Raw genomic sequence first — 22,473 nt, 5'->3', positions numbered from 1 at the left:
TCCTGGCTCTAAGCCAGAAGCCTTATGCACTATGGTGCCACCTACCAGCCCAATGAACATGATAGGGAACTAGAAAACCTCAAGAAGGCGTAGGCAAAAGAGAAAGAGTGCTGACTAGGAGTAAGAACACAGGCTTTGGAGTCCAAGGATTAAGCAGCAGTTGAGCTGCTTACTTACTATCCAGCAAACTTTGGGCAAATTCCTTTGCCTCTTCACGTCTATTTCTTTACTGTGTAAACTGAAGGGATTTGATTAGGTTAGAAGTTCTTAATCTGGAGTCCATGAACTGTTTGGGGGTTGTTATTGTTGTTTTGGGGTGTTTATTTTTGAAATATGCTGCTAATGATAGTTCAACATAATTGGTTTCCTTTGTACTTGTATATATTTTATTTTATGTATTTAAAAACATCATGTAATCCATAACCTTCAGGTGACTTCTAAAGGGATCCATGAGCAAAAAAAGTTAAGAATCCCTTAATAGATGGTCATGACAATCTTATTCAGCTCAAAAGAATCTAGGCTCTGAGGCTTATGAGCTACATAACTCTGGGCAATTTAGCACCTCTGAGCCTCAGTTTACACATCTGTAAAATGAGGATGAAACCTATAGAAAGATCTTTCATAAATGTTAAAGTCCTAAAGAAATATGAACTGTTACTCTTCTCCTAGGGAGAAGAGGGAGACTGGATGATAAAGGTCTAGCCCTTGGAACATGTACATTGTTCTCTACCTGCTGAATATCCACATGGATCCTGTTTCTAGAAATGGATAATGATACATAAGGGAGGCCTATTGCCCTCAATTCGGAGTACGCCAAGTATTCTGAAGATTTTCTGTCTTCTTACCATGTGCTGACAGGAAGGAGCCTTTTAATTGGCTTCTAAAATGCACCTAAGTGTGCATATAAAAGGCTCCGACGAGGGAACAAGCCTTCTTTTTTTCACAGAAGTTTTTCAGGGAGGAGAAAGAAATTCTTACGTCTCTGGTGGGATGATCCCTCCCTCATCTATTCGTCACGTGGCTGAGAACCTATGGCATTGCTATTTTGTCTGTCTGTACTATGTTGCTTCTTTCCACAATCAGTATTGGAGGGCGAACAGTTCAAGTCACAATTCTGTGAGCTTCAAAAGGTTAAAAGAACATCAGAGGTCCAGCAACTAGTCCCTAGAAGAAAATGCCAGTAGCCATCACAGCTGAACCAGCCACGAAGAGTGACATGTATATCCCAGCCTAGTAATGAATCAACCCAGCAACTGAGACACTGGGTCCTACAAGCAAGGGAGTGACCCCTCCATTTGTTATGCCACACCCAGAAGTGAACTTGATGGGGTGAATGCTGGTCAGTTGCCACCTTAAATTTGAATTCACTGTCCCCAAGAACTGAGGTACAGAGGGCAAATTTGAGAGAGGGGAGGGAATATTTTGTTGCAAACCCTTTTAAGTTTGAGCTCACTCTCCCAGGAATTGAATGGGTATATAATGGGTTTCTACTATGTTCTTGCTTTCATTTCTCAGTAAATTCTCCTTGTGAAAGCTGATTTTAATTAGTTAATGTTAAGAAAGCAAATGGTCAAATTGATCTTGGTGGGACAATAACTGGCACCGGTGAAGAATATTGGGTAGAATGCACAGGAAGAGCTCAAAAGTATTAGATGGTATCTCATTCCCTCAGGTTACCCATATAACCCTGAGGGAAAAAGCAGTAGTCAACCTCTAGGATGCACCCATGCTAGTGGGGGCTGGGAGAATGAGCCCAGAGTCTATTTATTCCACAGCATCGGTCAAGAGAACTGGATAAATTACCATGCTAAAACAAAAACCCCTTCAAGTCATTGCAGAAGATCATAGCTGGGAGATCTAGATGGAAGGCCATCAAGTCTATCTCCCTAATTTTACAGATGAGAAATCTAAATCACAGAGAAGTTAAGTGATTTGCCCAGTGTCACACAACAAGTAAGTATGTAAAGGTGGTATTTGAATTAAGGTCTTTCCAACACCAAGGGAGGTCTTGTTGCTTTCCCACCCCTTCCTAGGATTAGAAGCTTTAGGATATTGCCTCCTTTTCTGTGCCAGTCATCTGGAATGTTCCTTCAAGTTTATCTTTTAGGCCCCTAACTTCCCATTTCTCCAGCCCTTTTGTCTTCAGCTAACCCCTCTTCTGTCTCTGATAGCTCCCTCCACCTATCAAAACAGGAGAGGCTCTGAGATCAGTCACTAACACTTTTGATATTAGCGCACTGCCTGGCACACAGCAGGCGCCTCATAAATGTTTACTGAGTTGTCTGATAATCAGTATAGGATAGAGACTAGACCTGTAATTGAGGCAAGACAAATGGACAGAGAGTCAGAATGACCTGAGTTCAAATCTTGCCTCAAACTCTTACTAGCTGTGTGACCATAGGCAAGTGACTTAACCTCTTTCAGCCTCAGTTTTCTCCTTTTTAAAATGATTATCATAAAAACACCTAATTTATAGGATTGTTCTGAGGATCAGATAAAATGAATATTATAATTTTGCAAACTTACAGTGTTACATAAATGTTAGCTATTTTATTTCATGGTATAGGTATTACTTTATGCTATAAGAGAACTCTCTAGTGAAAAAACTCCATCTACCGATGGAAGTTGGCACTTTTTCTGCAACTTATAATCTTAGAGAGTTGTCTAGAGCACTGACAGGTTAAATGACTTGCGGAGGGTCACATACCAATATGGGTCAATCACTTGAACCCCAGTTTCCCTGACTCCACAGCCAGCTCTCTACCCATTATGATAAATGTGTAATGGCAGGTGCCTATAACACTGATGGGTGGAGGATTTCTGGTGCTCAAGAGCTCTGTGCTACAGTGGACTGTGCCAATGAAATAAATAATTATTTCTCTCTTATATTAATAACTAATTATTGAATTAGGACTAAGGTTTTTTCCCTTTCCTGCTTCCTCATTCAGAAATCAGCCCCTGTAGGTTATTCAGCCAGCTTTTGAAGTGCAGGGCTAATAACAAGAGGGAAAACTCAGATGTATTCAAAAGGTAATGAAATTTTAGATTAGGTGAATTGATGGATTCTGGCCCATTGTGTTTTACTCTGACAGGTGTGGAGAAAACTGGATTCTCTCTTTTGTTTAGATTACCCTACATAAGGTGATATGGAAGACTGAGTGACCAGAGTCACGTTCCCCAGACCCTCATTAGAATAAGCCCACCTCTCATTATAATATTCATTTTTCTTATTAACTGTTAATCCATACATTAATTCCACCCTGAAGAACACCCACTCTTCCAAGGGCACAAGTGTTGAGTGGATTCCAAGAGCGGTCTTTGGCATTCAGGAGTGTCACTGACCCCTTTTTATTAATTATTGCTAGCATGATTAATAAAATGATTAATTACGCAGAAACTCCATCTCTCAAACATTTTATGCTTCACACCAAGCAAGTATCCACATTAAGTTTAGCCATCAATATTGTGAACCTCTGGGAACAGTTGCCTAAAGAGTAAACCAGGGGCAGCTAGGTGACTAAGTGGATAGAGCACTGGCCCTGGAGTCAGGAGGACCTGAGTTTAAATTCGACTCAGACACATAACACTCAATAGCTGTGTGACTCTGGGCAAGTCACTTAACCCCAATTCCCTCACAAAAAAAAAAGAGTAAACCAGCCAATGTAGGAGGTCAACGGGTTATAATTAAGCAAATGAGTTTCGGTGCTGAACTCTTAATTACCGAAGGAAAATCCTTGTCCTTTCTAAAGGAAATTGAAGTACCATCGAGGTAGTTATTGGAGGAGGGAAGAAAGTGGTCTTTCAGATCATAAGTCTGTGATCACCTGGCTAGGGCTGTTGATGACTGTTGCTGGGTATATGGAGGGAAAACGCTTTTGTCTCTTGTCACCAGTTTCTTCAAGCATCTGGAACTTACCCCAGGAATCCCCCTTTCCCTGCCTAAGCACAGACAGGGTTCCATCTTCCACTTTTTCTAGCTTGAACTCAATATTTCCACCTACTTTCTGTTAGATGAGTAAAAGGGTCTGAGTCTAGAAAGGACTCAGAAGCTCCTTAATTTTACAGATGAGGAAACTGAGGCTCAAAGAGTGACTTGTCCAAGGTCACACCAGTGGCAAGTAGAACTAGGATTAGAACCCAAGTTTTTTGACCCAGAGCTGGAGCTCTTTCTGCTCTGGTTATTTTACCTCTCTGAGAAGCAATTTCTTCATCTGCAAAATGATGGGGTTGGGTTATATGAGATGGAAGGCTCCTTTCATCTTTAAATCTACCATCCCATGACCAAGCAATTAGTCAACACTTATTAAGTACCTACTAAGTGCAACTGTGCTACCAGTCCTTTTTAAGGAGCTTACATTCTATGGAGAAATAGCACACATATATATGGAAACAGATGAAATCGACACGTATGAAAGAAATATAAAATAGAAACTAAGTGATGGGGCAGGTTCAGGGAGATGGGGCAGCTGGGAAATCAGCAAAGGCTTCATGTAGAAGGTGATTTAAGCTAAGTCTTAAGGGAGAGGAAGGATTACTAATGATTACATGATCCAGCCTCCCAACCATCACATAAAAATCCCTTCCAGAGCACCCCGGAGAATGGTCATGGATCCCTGGCTTGACTAATTTTACTGCTGGCTGCATTCAAAACAGCTCATTATAGTTTTGGATCATGTTGCTCTAATTGTGGAAACATTCTTCTTTCATATCAAGCCAAAATCTGTCTCCCCATAATGTCTACTCACCATTGGCAGTTCTGTCCTGAGAAGTTATGCAAGAATAAGCTTTCTTCCTGTCTTGCATGCCAGCCCTTCCGATATCTGACCATATCTATGAGGTCTTCCCACTCAATCTTCACCCCATCCAAATGTTCATTATAGGATGGGATTTCCAGACCCTTCAACATCCTTCTTGAACACATTCTTCAATTTGTCAATGTCCCTCTTAAGATATGGGACTACAATTTTCCATATGTTACAAACTATAATGAGAAGTAAATATCATTTTCCTTGACCTGGATACTATACTAACATGCTTCCATAATGTGATTGCATTAGCCTACAGAAATGGTGAGTGTGGGATATCAGCTTTTTTTTTATGTGTTAATTTTGCTGAACCTTTCCCCCTCTTTTTATTCTTTGTTATAAAGGATGACTCTGGATACAATGGAAAATAAAAGTGAATAAAAAGCAAACATCAACAAAACTTTATTTAAACAATATTACATTAGCTTTGTCAAAAGCCAGACCTTAACATTACAGAATCATAGAGTTTTAGAACTGAAAGGCCCGTGTCCACCTATCACACAATTCATGTCCAAAAGGAATCCCAATTTTAACATATTCTACAAGTAGTCCAGTCTCTGCTAGAAAACATCCCTTCAGGGGAAACCAAAACCTTCTGAATCACTTCATTCTACCCTTGGGCAGTGTTAATCTATGTCACATTCAGCTGTCAAAGTGATATTCCTAAAACACAGGTCTGGCCGCAACACTGTCATGCTCAGTAAACTTCACTGGCTCCCTATTAATCTAGGTTTATCTTTTTTTATCTCTAGGTTTACCTTTTTTGGCAATATGGTGAAACCAATGGATCCCTTATCAGATGATGTGTTTAAATGCATAAAATCAAATACATAGCATTAGAAAGGAAATCAATTATATTGAAATATAGATTATCAGACCCAAAAATGCAAGTTCATAGACTCAGGTTTAGAGCCCCCACTCTGGATCAAACAAAAATCCTTCTCTGTGACATGTGGCTCAATGGTTAGGCTAAAACAAAATGAAACAAAACTCTCTCTGACCAAGGAAATCATTGCGGTATAGTGGGGAGACGTTCGATTTGTCCTAAGAGGATGGGTTCAAGTTCCCCGCTGCCTCTTACTCCTTTTGTGAACGGGGTTCTTTATCTGTACAGTGAGTGGGTTGGACTACCAAGGCAATTGATATCTAAAGAATTACAATGAACCATCTCAGTCTTGGAGAAACGACACAGAACCATACTTCTGTAAACAGTTTGCAGCGGTTACTCTGTCAATTGGGTTCAACCTAAATGTTTTTCTTTGTTACAAGAGGATTGGAGCACATGGTATAAATATCATATAAGTAACAGTAAAACTTTTTTTTTCCAAACATTGCTCCCTCCGTCCCCCCCCCACCTCCATGAATGAGTTGGACTAAATGGTCTCTACAACCCTTTCCAGCTCCAAATTTGTGATCTTATGAGCCCTTTGTCTTACCCTGTGGAAGCCTCAAGAGACCTAAAGGTCATTAGGAATGTGGAGGTGATGGGAAGGAGGGATTCCCTGCAAAATGGGAATCCTCCGGGATTGTGTTCCAAAATTCAGCTGGTATATCCTGACCCCCTGGCCCAAGCAGTACTCCATAATCCTAGCAGTGAAAGGGAAGCAGCTGCAGTTGAGCTGAAAGGAAGGAGCCAGTGCTCTGCCTACCCTCCCCCTTCCTGACCCAAAGGCAGACTTGCACAAGTTCAAGACGCCCGGTTTCCCCACCTGGAAAGTGGGGGAGGGGTTGGGTGATTGGCAAGACGCTTGTTGACAGCGGGCAAGGAGCAGTCCTCACCTAGCCCGGGGGACTGCACGCACGGGGTCATTTGACCCGCGCTGCGCAGAGGAGATTCAGGGAGACATTGTGGCCAAGCCTCAGCAGAGCTGGCCGCTGCGGTCAGCTGGAGCAGCCCAACAGGCGACCCACGGGCAGGAAGGATGCAATGCTGCAAGCCAGCGTACGTGCTCCACGTGACCGTGTCGTATAAGACCTAGCTGCCGGGTCCGCTCTCTTCCAGCTGCTTCTCTCGGGTGCCCCCTCGCCCCGGCGCCTGGGCTCCCTGCGCTCAAGAGACACCGAGTCACTGCCTCCCCAGCCACCTCGACTCCGCCGGCACCATGACAGGTACGTCGGTGGCCAGCCCGGGCGGAGCTCGGGGAAGGTCCTGGGGCCCACTGGGTCTAGCACTGGGTCTCCCCGTGCGCCCCGGGCGCTTGGCGGTGCTGGGAAGCTACTTGGTCTCTCCCCCTGCTCTTTCTGTCCTTCCTTCCTTCCTTCTTCCTTCTGTCTCTACTCTCCTTCCCGGCCTTTCGTTTTCTTTTTCGCTGTCCGGGGCCGTGACTCTTGGTGGGCTTGCGGGGAGCGCGATAGCGCCAAAGGGGGTACGTTGGTTGGAGGGGGTGTTGGCGGAGAAACTTGGGGTCTGTGGGGACCCCCACCCCAGGCTGTTCTGCTTCGTTTGTCACCCTCCCTCCTCGGGAAGGCCCGAGGAGGTGGAGGCTCCCCAGGCTGGTTTTGCCGTGTTCCTAGCCAGGTGTCAGCGCACCTTGGAGATCTCGTTCCCCACCCCCAGCCGGGGGGTGGCCTCCCTCCCTCCTCCGCGGGATCACCCCTTTGTGGCCGCTTTCTCCGGTGCGTCCGCCCCCCCCTTCCCGTTTAAAGGACTGACAGCTGCCGCAGCTGCTGCTGGGGTGGGTGGGGGTGGGGAAGAACCTCGCCCCCCACCCCCGACATCCCTTCCTCCTGCCCGCGACCCGGACACTGCGGAATCCCCCGAAGCCTCTCCCCTCTGCCCACCAGGGCCCGCGGGAAGGAACGTAACTAGTTGCTCCACTGGGAGGAGGCCCCGGGTGCGGCTGTACCCGGGCCGGCTAGGCATTGATTGCCCGCGCCTATTTTTAGGCCGGCCCTGCAGGGCTGCGGGAAGCCGGGGCAGCCCGCGCGGGCACGAGGTGCCTGGCAGCCTGTCTGCCCTCCGGGAGCAGGTCCTAGGGACCTGGGACTCCCGCTGACCTGAGTCACTCCAGACGCTCCTGCTTTTCGGAAGCCCACTTGTTGCAAATAGGGCCCGGCAAGATGCTGCGTCTGCTCTGAGGCGGGCGTTCAAGGACAGGCTGGGTGAATGGGGAAATGTAGCAGATAGGACCTACGACCCAGTTCTGCCCCCGACCAGGAGCTCTAATAAATGTGACTGTATGGCTGCTTTCCCGGAAGGCAGGGACCCCCGCCCACGCCGCAGAGGTTCTTCGCCAGTGGTCCATTAACTGGTTTTAAAAATGTATTTTAATAAGTGTTTCATATCGTTGATTTTCTAGTTATAAGCCTATAGTTGTAATCCTGTGCATTTTATCCATTTAAAAACATTACTCCGAGAAGGGTCCATAAGCTTCACTGGACTGTGGAGGGGTCGGTGATACACAGAAAGGTCAAGAACCTCTGACCCACAGCAATTACATTCACTCTCCAGAGCCCATCCTGCATAGAATGAGAGTCTGGAGTCTTCATTTTGAATCCTGGCTCTGCTATTTGCCTGTGTAACCGTACACAAGTCACTGGATTTGCCTAGGCCTCTGCAAAATGGAAGCACTGAACTCCATGATCTTTAAAGCCCTTCTAGCTCCACATCCTATGATCAATCACCTCCTACCTTTCCCATTACACTTTCTGCCAGAAATCTCTATAAGCTCTAGGTCATTTGTCCTCACTCTTCCTGGTTATCCTTTCTCTGACCTTTGAATCACATTTATCTTGGTGATTTTCCTGTATCATTCTTTTGAATGGTTGGACAGAGCAGATGAGCAAGTCTTTCATCCCAGTGTTACACCTCTCCTAGGAATTACACAGTGTTTAACTGCTGGACATTTTGGAGGGTTATTTAACAATAGAGACTAGAATGGGGCTCCTGTTAAGAGGCCAGCCAGTCCCCTAAATTCTGGGGCTCACTCTGAATCTGGGACCACCCATAGGCTCATAACATTTCCAGCTGAAAAGGGACCTAAGAGGCTGTGTTATGTAACCTCTTCATTTTGTAGATCTTGCAACTGAATGAGACCAGACTGTTCTCAAAGATACTTCCGTGTCCTTTGAGACCAAAGATTGGCAATTCCAGGAGGACTGGGGAGTAGGAGGAGGACAACCATGTATAACTCACGGATTTTTAAAATTAGAACTGTGATTTCACTGGTAAAAGGACCCTCTACCAATACAGATCCTTAATGCCACCCCCACCAATGTACAGTCTTTGAGAGCTGCCTAGAGGCACTGGCAGTGACTGGCCCAGAAGCATACAGCCTGGATGTGGCTGAGGCAGGACTTTGAATCCTGTTTGACTTTGAGGTCAGCTGTCTAACTACTACTCCACTCTACCTCTCATGGGGCAGAGGAAGGAAAACAAGACCGAACAATGAGAAAGGGCCTGGCACTTATCATTTTCTGGCTGTAAGTGAGATAAAGATAGTTGAGTAATAGATAGAAAGACCATCTAATTCCAGCCTTTCATTTTACAGGCAAGGAAAATGAAGCCGGGAGAGTTAAGTGATTTGGCCAAGGCCACACCAGTAGCAAGTATTGGAACTATGATCTGAACCTTCCTCCTGACTTCTAATTCAACAGACTTTCCATTAGACCCCTTCCCCTTCCTTGATAATATACTCAGGGACATGACATTCTTCTTCTCTTCCTCCCAGCTCTCCCGTTGGTCCAACAATCTGTTACCTTAACCATCTTCCTTCCTCTCCTTTCCATAGTTTCACAATTATCAACCCTCCTGGTTGAAAACTGGTTAAAGGGATATGAGGAAACTGAGGAGGACTTCCTGACCCAAAAAAGACCTAGTTCACTGCTAGGGAGACAGTGTCTACTGTCAGTCAATGCTAGGATACTTAAGTATGCTCTGTATTTTAAATACTTCTTATTAGTTAAGCTTATTAACTAGCTTTCTGCAGTTCTCTGAAAGGGACTGCCATTTAACTTCAGAAAGGTGACATACTCCCAAGAGACCCAGGGCCTAGTTGAACTCAGTCACCAGTGAGAATCTGTATGGTCTATAGGCTTTCACTGCTACACCTTGTCCTGGCTCCCATTTTAACAACCAAAGAGACAGCAGCTACCTGCAATCTTTCCAAACTTACTAGGAATTGTGTGTGAGACTGCATGTTTCTATAAAGAAAAATCAAGGAGTGGGATTTGCGCCTCAGGGTCATTTTTTGAGGGAGAATAGTTTGAATGTTTTGAGAACTGGCCAAACAAAATCAATTTAGGTTATGTTATAGGACCCAATATTTAGACTTGGAAGAGGGCCCTTAGCAGCCTAGGGAAGGGCAGCACAATGTGACCAAGCAAGAAAACCTGAGCTCGAAATCTGCCTCAGACACTGGCTGGAGCTCTTTGACCCTAGATGAGATATTTAATCTCTCTGAGCCTCAGTTTCCTCATCTGAAAAATGAAAGGGGTAGATGAGATGGCCCCTTAGATCTCTTCCAGGGCTAAATCTATGGGCACTCCTCCCATTTTATAGATGAGGCAAGTGAGACGCAGAGAGGTTAAGTGACTAGCTTTAGTATCTCAAAAAGAGTTAGCAGTCAAAATTTGAACCTGAGTCTTCTGACTCCCACTGCAGAGCATTTTTTCCCATACACAGTTCATTCTGTCTCTACAAACTCTGATTTTCAGCATATAGTTGACTACATGCCCGTGCATTTAAACTAAAAGCTACAAATCAGATTAAAGGCTCAAGTACTATTTATTCTCAGATCATCTAGATTCCTGTTGGCAGTTGTATTTAACCTTGGCTCTTCATCTATTTGAAGCCACCTTGTTAGGGAAACTAAACACACTTACTATGTGATCACTTCATTACTTTTAATTAATTTGCAGATGTTGGCATTCCCCTGGGTATTAAGCCAGTAGTATTTTTCCTGAGGCTTTCTAATGGGGTGCAGATTGGGCATTAAAAGACCTGGGTTCAAATCCTAAATTTTCACTCTGTGTGACTTCGAACAAGGCATTAAATGTCCCTGGGCTTCAGTTTCCTCATCAATAAAACAGGAGCGTTTTACTAAATGGCTATGATAAGAATAGCAGCTAAACCTTAAGTTTAATATTGATCTTTTCCTTGTTTAGTCACCCTACTAAGTGTGACCCAGGCTACTCTGCTAACTGCTTATGGTCTCTTTGTCCAGAAACAAATGTGATCTCAGATTTGCTGCTTTTGCTAAAGGACATGAAAAGAAAATAATTTGACGTTGGCAACAGGGGTCTTCCCTGGACCTTCTCCCTTGGCCAAAGGGCTAGGAGAAGCAATAAGCAGTAACCTCCCACTACCACCAAAGGGAACAGATTGTTCTGTCTTACTTTTTTTTATCTCCTGATTCTGGGATACTGTAATCAGTGTCACCTCTCTTTTTCCATTAAGATCAGTCTTTTGTGACTTTGTCAACAAATGACTCCTACGCTAGAGGAGCCTTGGTTCTTGGCTCCTCACTGAAACAACACAGAACGACAAGAAGGCTAACTGTGCTGATAACCCCACAGGTCTCCGAGTCTATGAGGTAAGACATTCCTTCTATTTGTGACTTGTCCTCGCTGGTTAAATTTCTGGCCTCTTTGGCATGCACACCGGCTACTTTTCAGGAACTAACTTATCAGTGCGTAGGAAGTTTGGCTCCTACATGAGGCAGCCCGGTGGAGTGGATAGCATGTTGGCCTGGTCACTTCACCTTTCAGTAAAATGAGGATAATAATGCTCATAAGGTTGTTGTGAGGCTCAAGCACTATATAAGGGCTACTTACTCACTTAGCACACATATATTCATTTATTAGTATTAGAAAGGATTTTGTAACTGAAACTCTTTTTTGCTAGATTACTTTCCAAACAACAGACTACATGTCTTACTCCTCATCCCCATCCCTTTGTCCCACAGTGTTTATAAGTTATAAGAAATATAAGTTATGTAGAATATAAATATATAAATGTGTTATAAGAAATGAAAAGAAAAACTTAGGAGCAACATCGCTAAATAAATCCTTTTTAAGAGAGGAATAAGAGAGAATCATTCCAAAGAAATCAGTCCTTGTTTTTTTGTCTCCGTGTAAAGTCAGTTGGTCCCTGGGTAACTAGGCTTTCTCTTAATTGCTTTAGATACTTTAAAACTTTTACCTACAGCTTTACAGAGTCACACTTCTCTTGCCATCTCAAAATGGAATGCCATCTTAACTGGAATAAGTTATATGTCTCCCCTATTTTCCCAGGGAAACCTTTCTGAGAATTGTAACACAAAATAAGGGGCGTTATTCCTGGGGAGTAGGAATGACACCTGGAACCATTGAAAGGACTATGAAGACCTTTCATTTCCATCACAATCATAATCTGTTCTTAAATGCAGGCAAACAGATGGCTCAGTGGATACTGTGGGGCCTGAAGTCAGGATACTTACTAGCAGTGTGACCCTGAGCTTAACCCTGTTTGCCTCCATTTCCTCAGTAAAATGAGCAGGAGAAGAAAATAGCAAACCGCTTCAGTATCTTTGCTGAGAAAACCCCAAATGGGGTCATGAAGAGTCAGACACAACTCAACATTCTTAAATGCCCTTTGTTTGTCTGCAGCTGGGCTAGAGGTTTGCCCGTAGCTAAATTATCCCCAACCCCAGGTACCCAGAGGCCACCAGCTGCTTGTAGACCTGGCTAGTGGTCCTTGATTTAGCTGTAGTTAAAATGGAAATATCTGAATTGGTTCTTTAGGGCTTAATATGTTTTTAAAAATGATGAAGCTCATTCTCAGAGCTCTGTTTTGTGTTTACTTGCACTTGGACTGCCTTTGGTGAATTGAATGGGTCCAGTTGTGAAATTTGGGAAGTTGAACCCCATGGCAAGAGCACCAGAAAAGAGGGCATTCTGTAACATATTGGCACCTCTGTTCCTGGGGGTCAGTAAGGTTTGATGCCAGAGACGTGGCTGCCTACCGTGTAGTCTACTAAAGAAAAGGTTACAAGGAGCTAGCGGGGCTGAGCGAGGCTGGGGCAGAGGGGTCCCGTTTGTTGGCTTGTCTTTTGCTAATTATTGGGTGAACCGGAAAATGCTTCTTTCTCCCAACTTTAGGAATCGTTTTGATGTTTACTGCAGTAGAGTTAAGGTAAGGGGATGGATTGGAAAGAGCCTTGGAACAGCAGCTCAGAAGCCTCAGTTCTAGTACCAACTTAACCTCTAACTGGCTGTATCATCTTGAGCAAGTCATTTGCCCTCTGAGTCTCTCTTTCCTCCTCTCTGAAGTGACCTAGTGGTCAGCCTCTCTCAGATGATTTCTAAAATCCTTTCCAGCAAAGACATCCAGAACTTTAGAGTTGAAAGGAGCTTCAGTGGCCCATTACAAAATACCTGATAAATGGTTGTTCAGCCTTTACTCGAAGGAAGGTAATCCCTGCCACCTGGCAATGAGGTCTAGTGGAAAGAGCCCTAACATTTCAGCAAGGGGCAGTTGAGGGGATCTGGGTTCAGATTCTGCCTCTCTGTCACTTACTCCCTGTCTAACCTTGGACAAGTCACCTAACTAATCTGGGCCTCAGTTTCCTCATCTGTCAGATGAAAAGGTTGGACTCAGTACCAGCTCTAAATCTGTGATATGAGGATGTCCTGAGCCAGCCCATTTTACTTATGCGGAACTGTAGTTCTTAGAATTATGCAGACACAAAGCCTAAATTTTAAAAAATTATTTTACTTATTTAATTACCAAATCTCTTTTCTTTTCCTCCCTTCTTATGCCTTTGAAAAAGAAAAAAGAGAGATGGAAAAACAAGCCTTAGTTTGTCTCTTTGCAGCTCTCACTTGCTCACTGCCAGTTCTGTCCTCTGGGGCTAACCAGAACAGGTCTAATCCCTGCTGTGGTGAGGCTTCCAATATTTGAAAATAGATAGCATGTCTCCTCCAAGGCTTCTCTTCTAGCTCAATTCTATAGACTTAATTCTTTGAATATTCTAGATATTGGGATTTTTTTTTTTGGTTTAATTTTTGTGATTGGTCCTGACCTGTGGGGTTTTTTTTGTTGTTGTTAGTTTGTTTTTTATCATTGTGAGGAATGTCTGGTATGGAAACTCATTCTACCACTGCAGATCAGTAGTCCATCTGTAACTTAGTTAGGTAGCTTGCTGCCTGGGGTACTGAGAAATCAAAAGACTTGCCCAACGTTACACAGTGTGTAGATGTGGGAGGTGGGACAGGAACCCTGGGCCCATCCTGATTTTCTGTTAGTGGGACTTATGGTCACTTGTCCCTCTCGAGAACTTTGTTAAATTTCCATTGGTCAAGTTTCTGTCATAGTGAGATATGACCATATCCCAGACTTGCTATCCATTGACTAAACGGAGTAATCCTTACAGTGCCTCGTGTAGTGTAGGCAGAGACATGGACAATGCTTGTTAAAGTAAGCTGCATAATTCTGAAACCGACAGCACCAGAAAATTAGACCGATAGCTTGGCTTTGCTGACCTCTGAGATTTTTTTGTGGTACACAGTCTCATATGTCTAATGTTCATGACTTCTAACTATTTTAGGGGGGAAATGTAATTCTATATAACTCATCTCCTAGAGAGTAAGTGAATGGTAGAAGGATCTCTGATTTCAGCAATGGGAAAGTCCTGGTCTAAGTATCCCCACTGTGATTTAGTAGGTTGGTCAAGAATTTACTTACTAAGTGTGTACTATGAATTCCGTGCTGGGGATAGATTCAGAGACAATGATGGACAGTTCCTACCCTCAAAGAGCTCCCATTCTACTAGGAAAATAGAACATGGGCACAAATAAGTAAATACAAAATGTAGGGTTAAGGACTAGACATGATTTCATGGGTATAGGGAGCTCCCTTTAGCAAAGCAGGCTAGAAACTTCTTCGTAACATACTCTTTGAGAAGTCATGGGATTTGTCCAGGGTCACCCAGCCAGTATGTGTCAGAGGAACTCTGGCTATCCTGCACACCCATGAGTAATCTTCGGAAGAACATGAACAGCTGGGAGGTGGGGTGTGAGGAGGTGGGGTGTGAGGAGGTGGGAGGGAGGAGACGATGAGCTGAGCTGTGAAAAGAGCTAACGCTTCCTAGAGGTGGAATACTATATATCAGGAGTTTTTGCTTCTTTATCTCTGATGACAAATTAGCAAATACTGTCTTCTAAGGTCGTGTAATGTCCTTTAGAAGAACAAAAACCAAATGTTTAGTAATACTCTGTATAAGAATGAAAAACTCCCAAAAAGAGCACTTTATTACAGGGGAATGTGTTTGCAACTGGTTAATAATCATACTTGCAGGTGATTTCTTTGGTTTGCACATTAGCATGGTAACTAGTATACCAGAAATAAGAAAGAGTAACACCATGTTATATTGCCGCCATCATAAAGCTGGATGTCGGAGGGGTGTAAGGAAAGACAGTGGTCACACTTCCGTTATACATTTTCATAAAATGCTGATTTGAAAGAAACAACAGATACAATGTGGTTGAAAGGCACAGTTTGTCCTATAGCATGACAGAATAGGTGGCATAATGGAGGGAAACTGATCAGAGTAATCAATTGATAGAAAAGGTATAGAAAGTTTATCAGAATAAGCAATTGATTAAAAAAAGGCATAACATAAGGAAGGAAAGTAGTAATCTTGTGTCACAGTGGGGCTACTAGTTCTGATTTTCTGCTTTTCTAAAGAGTGTTGAGCTCTGTGAACTGAATTTTATTTATTTTTGTTGAAATTTTTACTTTATTTTTAATTTTAAAATGATTTAAAAATTTTAACCTTTTATTTTTATATTAATTTTATTTTGAACATGTCCCTTTCCTATCTCCTTCCTGACAAGCCATTCCTTATAACAAAAGGAAGAAAAAGAGGAGGGAAAAGCAGTTTGGCAAAATTAACCCACCCAACTGGACTTTATTTTTACAGGAAAGTTTTAGAGAAGATTTTTGACGAAGTCATCATGGTTGACATCTTGGACAGCAGGGATTCAGCTCATCTAGCCTTAATGAAGAGACCTGAATTGGGGGTCACATTAACCAAACTCCACTGCTGGTCCCTAATTCAGTATTCCAAATGTGTGTTCATGGATGCAGATACGCTGGTGAGTCCAGATGCCTATGGTGGCTAAAAAGACTATACATAGTAACTGAGACCTGGTAAGTGTTCAGAGGAATGCAGCTAACAATGACAGGAAAGGGTGATTAAAACATCAAATGTCAAAATAGACAGAAGGCAGAAGAGCATAACCAGGCCACCTTAAATCTGTCCCTGGGACTTCTGACAAGTGCCACCTTGATGCCGTGGGCACTTGATGTGGGAGGATTGCAGGTGATATATGGGACAGGGAAACTTTCTACAAATTCCCTGTTTTCCTTTTGAACCAGGTACTGACAAATATTGATGAGCTTTTTGAGAGAGAGGAGCTATCAGCAGCACCAGACCCAGGGTGGCCTGACTGTTTCAATTCTGGAGTCTTTGTTTACCGACCTTCCATTGAAACATACAATCAGCTCTTGCATGTGGCTTCTGAACAAGGCAGCTTTGATGGTAGGTATCCTGTTTGGTTGGGCATCTGATAAGATGGCTTTATAATATTCTAGGGGATGACTTAATGATGTGATGAGAAGAGCAATCACATATCAGATCCAGCTGAAATCCTTTTATTGTATAGATTATGTTGTCTACCCACCCATTTACTATGGAAACATCTTGGTTTTAGTTCGCTTGTTCAATTAGAGTCTAGAGAAAACAAGCTTGGTTTTGGATGGCTTTCTTATGTCTCAATTCAATCCAAATGCATGTAGATTCTTAGGGACCTGGATACCCCATTCCACAATGTAAACAGAGGCAGACCATCTCAGTCAAGGTATGCCTTTTCCAGTACAGAATGAGCTTAAGTTTCTGCAGAGGCTTGTAGGAGTCTTAGAGAACTAATTCTCCACTCCTCAAGAAAGATGATGATTGCTTTGAAGGGTGTGTGTGTGTGTGTGTGTGTGTGTGTGTGTGTGTGTGTGACAGACAGACAGAGTGACACTCCTAGAGTTGGAAGGGACTTGAGATTAATTGGTCTAACAACTGTCCGAAGCCATATTGGACAATTATTTCTTCATCTTCTGCCCTAGTGACATGACTTTACCACCACACAGTCACCATACCTTGAATTTAAAAGAGACTGTATGTTTGCCATAAAAAAGGACAGGGACAGGAGAGGGATTTCAGTGGTATAAAGACTGTCTTTGTATGTGAGGTTTCAGAGAGGGGGTCATCAGGCAACAGTCAGGATCATGACTAGGATATAGATGGAATACAGTACTGGGCAGGGAAAGATTGGACCAGGAAAACCAAAGGTTTTTCTCAGACTCTAAGTCATCAATACATATTACAAACAGAATTGATTCAAAATAGTCCCACCCTCAATCAAGTCAGCACCTTCTCTGCAAATTAAATTCTTAGAAGCTTCCCTAGAGCCATGAGAGGTTACGTCTTACCCAGGGCTGTAGAGCTAGTATGGGTCAGACATCCACTTTGAGCCCAGGCTTCTTCTTAGTCTCAAGGTTGGCTTTCTCTCTACTCTACCACACTACTTCTCATGAAAGCTCAAAGAAAAGCAAGTTTGGTAAATTAGCTTCCATCTTTTAAAGGTGGAGTTGGGAAGAAAATCAAAGGTCTGCATGAATCTTTTTCTGCCCATAACTTTCCTGTTTTTAGTACAGTGTAGATCAATCTCTGTTACCATATAGGAAAATGATTATGACACATCCAGTGTCCTTAGCAGCTGGATATCCAAAGGCTTTGCATGTGGATAGAATCTCCTATCCTTTTATTGGAGGATTCAGTCAGTGGAACCAATGGATAGGCTGCCTGTCTAGAGTTACCCAGCCATGACATCTGGATAAGCCATTAACAACCATTATTAACCACAAAAGATGGAACTCATATTTTTTTTCTTTCTCCATAGAAAGCCTTCCAGATAGTGATTCAGTGTCAAAGGTTTGTGTCAAAATGACAGTCGAAGCATAAGCAAGCTGTAGTGGGATGCCGGAAAGGCTGAATTTAACAGCATCGAACAGTTAATGTGAAACTTGGGATTCCTTCTCTTTCCTCTGCCCTCCTCCCATACCAGCTTACTTTCACTACCTTGAAGATCTTATGTCTAAGACCTGCTCTAATCAGAAGCACAAAATGTCATACCTGGGGGAAGCCAGCTGGACTAATTCATGCCTTTCCATCATATCCCCAAAAAGGAGGAATGTAACCAACCTTTGCTTGAAGACCTCCAATGAAGGGAAATGTACCACCTTCCATGGCAGCCCATGCCTCTTTGGGACAACCCTAATTGTTGGGAAATTTGCCTCTTTACAACTTCCACAATGTTCTTAGTTATTCCCATGCCAAAACCACCCACCTAGCCCCCAAATGCATCTAGTCTTGTCTTGGAACTATCTCTTGGATTTAAAAAATATGCTTATCAAGCTTTGTGCCAAGCAGCGACTCATCCTAGTTCTTGTCCCCACTGCCCTGGCCTAGTCTTTTATTGGCTCCTGCCAAAACTGCTGTTGCCAACAGTGTCCTGCAGGTTGATTATTTTTCCTCTTCCTGACAAGGAGTTAGTTGTGTTTTGCCTTTACCTTTATGGAGCTAGATGTATAGATAAATCAATCAATGGAACTGTGACAACCGGAACTAAGGAGGTACTACTAAGGAAGGGGTGACTGCATAGCCTCTTCTGAATCACTCCAATCCTATTTGACAGTTTGCCCATATAGGTAGAATTCTGCAAAAGGAGTCAAGATCTTCTGTGCGGTTGAAGTTGGAGGTCATTGAAGAAGAGTCAGGGTCTGTTGCTGGAAACAAAATGACTTTACAAAAGAATCAGATGAGTAATTAAGATAACATTTTAAATGTTTTGCATTAGTTATCATTAGTATGAACCAGGTAGGACTGAAAGCTATAGATCCTTAAAAGAAGGCCCAAAAGAGAAAGACTTGGGGTTTAACTGGATATACTCAAGGAAGCCAGAGGCAGGAACCACTAGGAAGGGTGCTGGGGAAGCCCCTTGACTCCTCGCTGTGAACACTAGGGCCAGGATTGATATCTCCAAACTAGGGCATCCCATCAACCCTCTAAAGCTGAGGCTGGGAGTAAGACCTCCACAGCAGGGCTAGAAAGTGGCAGTGAGGACATGACCAGAGATGTCATAGTCTTCAGGCAGTAGCAGGAAAAGGAAAGTTGACAACAGCTGCAAGAGGCAGCTGCCAGGATCAGATGCTCTTAGTAGGGCTTCTGGATCCAGGATTCAGGGCAACTCAGAAAATTCTAGGAGCAAGGCTGCTTACTTATCTTAGGATATCCAAGAGAAACTCTGGAATCACAGCAGATCTGGGATTGGCCAATCTTTTTTATAAGTATGGGAGGACCCCTGCTCAGAGATCCAATTGGTTTTCCACCTAATGCTCATAGGCAGGGAGATACCAATTGGCTGAGAGACTGGAAATTCCTAGGTTTGAAGACTCCAAATATAGAAGTTTCTGGATATGTGAGGTTTCAGAGAGGGGATCCCCAGGCAAGAGTCAGGGGCATGACTAGGGTATAGATGGAATACAGTACTGGGCAGGGAAAGATTGGACCAGGAAAACCAAAGGTTTTTCTCAGTTTATAAGTCATCAATAAATGTTACAAACAGACTTGATTCAAGACAGTCAGCTCTACATAAGAGAAGAATGTTGTAACAATCTTTCTATTTATGGAAATGTTTCCTTATTTTAATCTATAGGCTTGAAATTTGACAACAAATATGAGTTCTTAGAGCTAGGGACCATATGGATTAAGGGGTTCCCAGATTTTTCATTCTCCAACCCTTTGGTTTTCAGTAAACCTTTCAATACCCTTTATTCAATGTGAAAGGAAATAAATTCTAGTGCTTGTCATTTATCTGTACATAAAAAAAGATTTATTTTTTCATAAACAAAACTTTATTTGGTTTATGTTTTAATATCATGAAGTTGGTAGCTCTCCAATACACACATTTTTTTCATAAGTATCATGACTTTTAGAAAATTTTAATTAGATAATAAAATTGTTTATCCCCAGGCCTCCTTGACAAGCTTCTTGTGTCCCAGGTTGGGAAGCCCTGTCCTAAACTCTTCATTCGACAAAGGTTAATCAGTATCGCACATGTTTTAAAGGCTGGCTGTCTTGAATCAATAATGTTTATAATATTTACTAATGATTTTTATATAGAGCAAAGTTCCAGGACTTTCTAAGTACTTTGTAACCCTATAAAGTGTTTTCTCTACATAAGTGACTTGTTATTACTACTTCAGGAAAGTGTGGGCTTTATGTTTGAGGAAAATAAGCTTCTGGGTTATTAAGTCGAGTCATTTCCTGAATATGTAATAGCATTGTTCTGCCTAGAATTTTTAAATTGGCATAAAGCCCTTACCCTTTAGGTGCAGTGCCTCAGGCAGTGAGGCAGAAGATTTTTGAAGTCCTCTGTAATATTTTATTTCTGTTTCATAAAGAGACCTGACTTACATTGCTCATCGTTGGTTTTCTTGTTTTATTTTGTTTTGAGCTATTTGATTATTAAATTCCTCCACCAAAGCTCTGATCCCTGAGTCTGGGAGGGATTGAGGTAGTCCTGCATTTAAAGTCTTTATCTGTGGAGCCTGAGATCTGGCAGGATCTTCCAGACTGGAAGTATGGGCCCAGTTAGGAATTTTGCTGTCCATTATCTATTGACCAGCCTAGCTAAGTGAGCACAGGCTTGACCACCAAGCACTGAGTTGTTTGTGGGGGCCTCAGTGAACTCCTGGGATGGATTCGTGAGCTTCAAAAGCAGCTCAACCAAGGTGGGAGGTACATGACCTTGAGCTCGTGTCCAATGTGGATCACTTGATGGAAGGGGCATAGTTAGCAAAGAGAAGGGAAGACTCAAGCGGGACGTGAGAGCTGCATTCAAGTATTGGAAAGGCCTACATGTGGAGGGCAGAATAGGCTTGTTATGTTTGGCTCCACAGGGAAGAACTGGGAACAATGAATAACTTTTTAAAGATGCAAGTTTTGGGTTGATATTGGGGAAAGAAAACCTCCTGAATTGTTGAATATGTCGAAAAGGGAGTCCTTTTTCTGTTACATATTAGGTTAATTGGCCATGCAATCCCTTCCAAATAGGAAATTTTGTGACCTACCGAGCCCCCAGTGGTGTTGCCTCTTTATCAGTGGAAGGTGTACAGGCAGTGGTGACACCAGGAATTCTCAGGGTTATGTTTTAAATCATTCTTTTTAGAAATAAAAGGAGCTGTTACAGTTATGTGTGGGTCCTGACCCCTCCTGTGACACCACTGGATCCTTTCATTTGATCAAGCGTTTCTAAGCATTTCTCCTACCTGTAAACCGAGACTATAAGCCGAGGCATTTCCCAATAACTATATTAGTCTTTTTATGGAACTCAAGGAAAGAATTACATCAATATTTATTTACTGATGGCCTGGGATATTGGTTCCTTGTCACAAACCCATGGTAAATTTGTTTTTTTTAATAATATTTTATTTTCTTCCCGTAATTACATGTTAAAAACAATTTTTTAACTTTCGAATTCCAAATTCTATCCCTCCCTTCCCCTGAACTCCCCCATCCTTGAGACAGTAAGCAATCTAATATAGTTTATACGTTGCAATTATGTAAAACATTTCCATGTTAGTCATTTTGTATAAGAAGATTCAAGAAGAAAGAAAAGGAAGGAAGGAAGGAAGGAAGAAAGGAAGGAAGGAAGGAAGGAAGGAAGGAAGGAAGGAAGGAAGGAAGGAAGGAAGGAAGGAAGGAAGGAAGGAAGGAAGGAAGGAAGGAAAATAGCACTGTTCAATTTGTATTCAGTCAGTATCAGTTCTTCCTCTGGAGATGGATGGCATGTTTCATCATGAATCCTTTCGGATTGTCTTGGATCACTGTACTGTTGAGAATAGCTAAGTCATTCAGTTCTTTATCATACAATGTTGCTGTTACTCCACAGTAAACCCATAAGCAGTAGGCTTATCTCCAGACTTTTTTTTTATTTGGACTGGAATTCAAAGAGGAGACTGATTTGTAAATGAGTATGTATGTCATGACACAAATAGCTTTTCAGCTTTGGTCAGCCTCTTGAATTCATTGAACAAATGAAGTTTTCACCTGGTGTCCATTGACACTCCTCAGAGGTTGGTGACAGCTCAGCATCTGCAACTAACTTGTTTGTAACTTCTCTAATGCAAAGGAATGTAGTCAGCCCTATTACAGCTTCCATTTCACTGCCATGCTGTTTGATCAGACTAGTAATTTGGACATAACTTGGATGTGACTTGTTTAGTGGTAGATTTTTTTTCTTTCCAGCAAAAATCTAATTGGGTAGAATTGAAAATAGTAAATATTTGAATACCTTTCCTGATTCTCCTCACTGCTAATATCTCCCCTCCATTGATTAGCTCCAAGTTATCCTGTATATACTAGTTTGTGCATGGTTGTTTGTATGCTGTTTAGATTGGGAGCCCCTTGAGAGCAGGGACTGTCTTTTGCCTTTCTTTTTATCCTCAGCATTTAGCACAATATCTGGCATATATCTGACTGACTGTGTAAAGTTGTTCTGTCTGCATTCACACGTTGTCTTATCCCTATCATATCACCCTAGCTACAGGTTTTCTAGTCCGTAGTCATGGTGC

The 22,473-nt window shown here is 42.6% G+C and overlaps 1 protein-coding gene across 1 annotated transcript in view; it reads left to right on the top strand.

Moving 5' to 3' along the window:
- The first annotated feature begins 6,569 nt into the window (after positions 1–6,569).
- Positions 6,570–22,473, top strand: part of GYG1 (glycogenin 1) — a 41,220-nt gene continuing 25,316 nt past the window's right edge. The window contains exons 1-4 of the mRNA XM_020980927.2: positions 6,570–6,914; positions 11,203–11,338; positions 15,707–15,881; positions 16,165–16,327. Of these exons, the coding sequence (XP_020836586.1) occupies positions 6,908–6,914; positions 11,203–11,338; positions 15,707–15,881; positions 16,165–16,327 (481 nt within the window). The 5' untranslated portion in view covers positions 6,570–6,907. The remainder of the gene's footprint in view (positions 6,915–11,202; positions 11,339–15,706; positions 15,882–16,164; positions 16,328–22,473) is intronic.

This window comes from Phascolarctos cinereus, unplaced genomic scaffold (genome assembly GCF_003287225.1).
Source record: "Phascolarctos cinereus isolate Bilbo 61053 unplaced genomic scaffold, phaCin_HiC Scaffold_7;HRSCAF=346, whole genome shotgun sequence".
In the NCBI taxonomy this organism is placed as follows: Eukaryota; Metazoa; Chordata; class Mammalia; order Diprotodontia; family Phascolarctidae; genus Phascolarctos; species Phascolarctos cinereus.
The sequence above is the reverse complement of the archived record's forward strand: the minus strand, read 5'-3'. Positions and strand labels throughout refer to the sequence as shown.